The sequence below is a fragment of the Trypanosoma equiperdum genome, assembly GCF_001457755.1.
Source record: "Trypanosoma equiperdum strain OVI genome assembly, contig: ctg_905, whole genome shotgun sequence".
In the NCBI taxonomy this organism is placed as follows: Eukaryota; Euglenozoa; class Kinetoplastea; order Trypanosomatida; family Trypanosomatidae; genus Trypanosoma; species Trypanosoma equiperdum.
In genome coordinates, this window is record NW_027124871.1 from 1 (window position 1) to 2,101 (window position 2,101).

At 48.1% G+C, this 2,101-nt stretch overlaps 1 protein-coding gene across 1 annotated transcript; it reads right to left on the bottom strand.

Annotated features, from left to right (window-relative positions):
* Positions 1-318: 318 nt before the first annotated feature.
* TEOVI_000444700 (75 kDa invariant surface glycoprotein, putative) lies at positions 319-1,977 on the bottom strand (the record flags this gene model as incomplete). The annotated part of the gene is made up of 1 exon (XM_067227216.1): positions 319-1,977. The coding sequence occupies one exon, from the start codon at positions 1,975-1,977 to the stop codon at positions 319-321; it is 1,659 nt and encodes a 552-aa protein (XP_067083317.1).
* Positions 1,978-2,101: the final 124 nt, after the last annotated feature.

Consider the following 2,101-nt stretch of genomic DNA (forward strand, 5'->3'; position numbering starts at 1 on the left):
TTTGTTGCAGTTCACCCGAACATGGACAACCTCCACGGCAGTCTTTCATTACACCCTTCATAGTAGCGCAAGGAATGTATGAATACCCTTAACACATGAAATAAGCAATACGTATGAAAAAAGGCATCAGCACTGGTATCCGCAGCTACCAATGCGGCCCTACCTCAAACCGGTAGTATGTGGGAAAAGGGTTGTAGTTGTAAAGTTTTCTGTAAAATTCCTGAAATGTGACAAAAGATTGTGAAAAGACGAAACCGGCAGCAGATGGGGGAAGGGGGAAGGGAGCGGCGTTGTCAAGTGCGACGAAGATTTTTTACGCTATATTGACTGCTCCTTTTCATGCTTCACGGTGGGAGTAATGCGAGGCAACTCCACAAAGGCGTCAATGGCCGGCGTATCCTTAACCGCTCTTTCCTCGCTAAAAAGGCCGTCGTTGTGGATGTTGTGATACAACTGCATTTCTCTCCGCCCACGGATGACAAAGAAGAGAAACGACCCGAGCAGCAAGAGTAAGATAATGAAACGCACTAATAATCGCGTGATTCTATGGTTGTCACGTTGATGGGCATCAAACACTTCATCACCTTTGTCGTATTTGCTGACTCTCGCGAGGCTCTGGTACACCTCCTTTTTCAAGTCTGCACACGATCGCAAGGTGTCCTCTGCCTCCCACTGTGCAATAATCGCCGCATCATCAGCCTTCATCATCTCTGTTTCGGCTCCTTCCAGTGCCTTCTTTGATATTTCTGCCTCTTTCTCGACTTCCCTCAACCTAGACTTTGCATCCTTCTCTGCCTGTATTTTTTTCCTGCTCTCCCCAGCCATCAGAAGGGCGGCCGCCTCAAGCTTCTCCTTGTTAGCCTTCGCCTCCTCCAGTGCCTTGCTCAATTCTTCGATTTTCGTCGTCACTTCCCGCAGTTTGCTCTCAGCTTCCCTCACGGCATCGGCATCCCGGCTCCTGGCTTCCGCATCCCTTTTAAGTAATAGCCACCTCTTTTCAACATCTTCGAAGACATTTCTCGCCTCATTGACAACTCTACCGGCTGCCTGATGTTTCGACCTTTCCTCTACGGCACGTTCGTTTGCGGCCTTATCCTCCTCATGGACGCCCTCGGCCGACGTCCCTTCGCCCAGCGAGAGCATTTCTGCATATTTTCGGATTCTGACAGCAACGTGGGTTAAATCGTAGAGCCTCCTCATAGAATACCTTGATGCGTTGTAATCCTCTAGCCAAGATTCACGCAGCATGCATGGCACCAGCGTTTCAGTGGCTTCGTCCCTCCACTGACCGTTCCAACATTCAGATAGACGCGTTAGGTTGGGTTTGGGCTTCACAAAATTCCACTTGTCAAGTGCCCTCCCCATCGTTTCAAACGATGCAACAGTATCTCCGCTGCGGATAACCTTGTAGTCACACAGAATACTGTTGTTCCTGCGATCATTCACGTGATAATAGTGGAACCGCTCCCTTGAAAACGCGTCAGGATCACAGTTAGCGCCAGTGCTATAATTATAAGGAGACCCTCTCATCTTTTCAACATCGATGCAGTGCCATTTAAGTATATCCGAAAGAAGTCTGCTAGCATCCAAAGCTGCCTCTTTAGTTCGCTTATAAGCCGCCTCGATGTGCTTTCTAACGGCCTCAACAAGCTCTCTGGTCATAAGTATCTCCTCCTGTTTTTTCTTCGTGAGAGATGTTCTTATGTTATCGCTAATTGTTACATTCGAGAGTACGGTCTTCGCTTTACTCAGCTGCGACAACGCCTCACTCTCAAGGAAAAACGCCCTTTCGGAAACGAGGTCAACAATTGCTTTGATAACACATATCGACCGTGCACCCTCACCATCAACTTTTTTTCCTCCGCTGGTGACATACGATTTCCACCATACTAGCTCCTCCGCCCAAGTCACATCGAGCGCACATATGCCGCAGAGGAGAAATACTGTTGCAGTAATGCGTAATGTAACAGGCATCATTGGAAACCATCAAAACTTATCTGTCACCCTCCTCTGATCACCACTTCCTCAGCTTGTCAGTCTCAACCTCACGTTACCTTGGCCGTAGAAATATGCAATCAACTACAGTCAAATATCCAAGAGA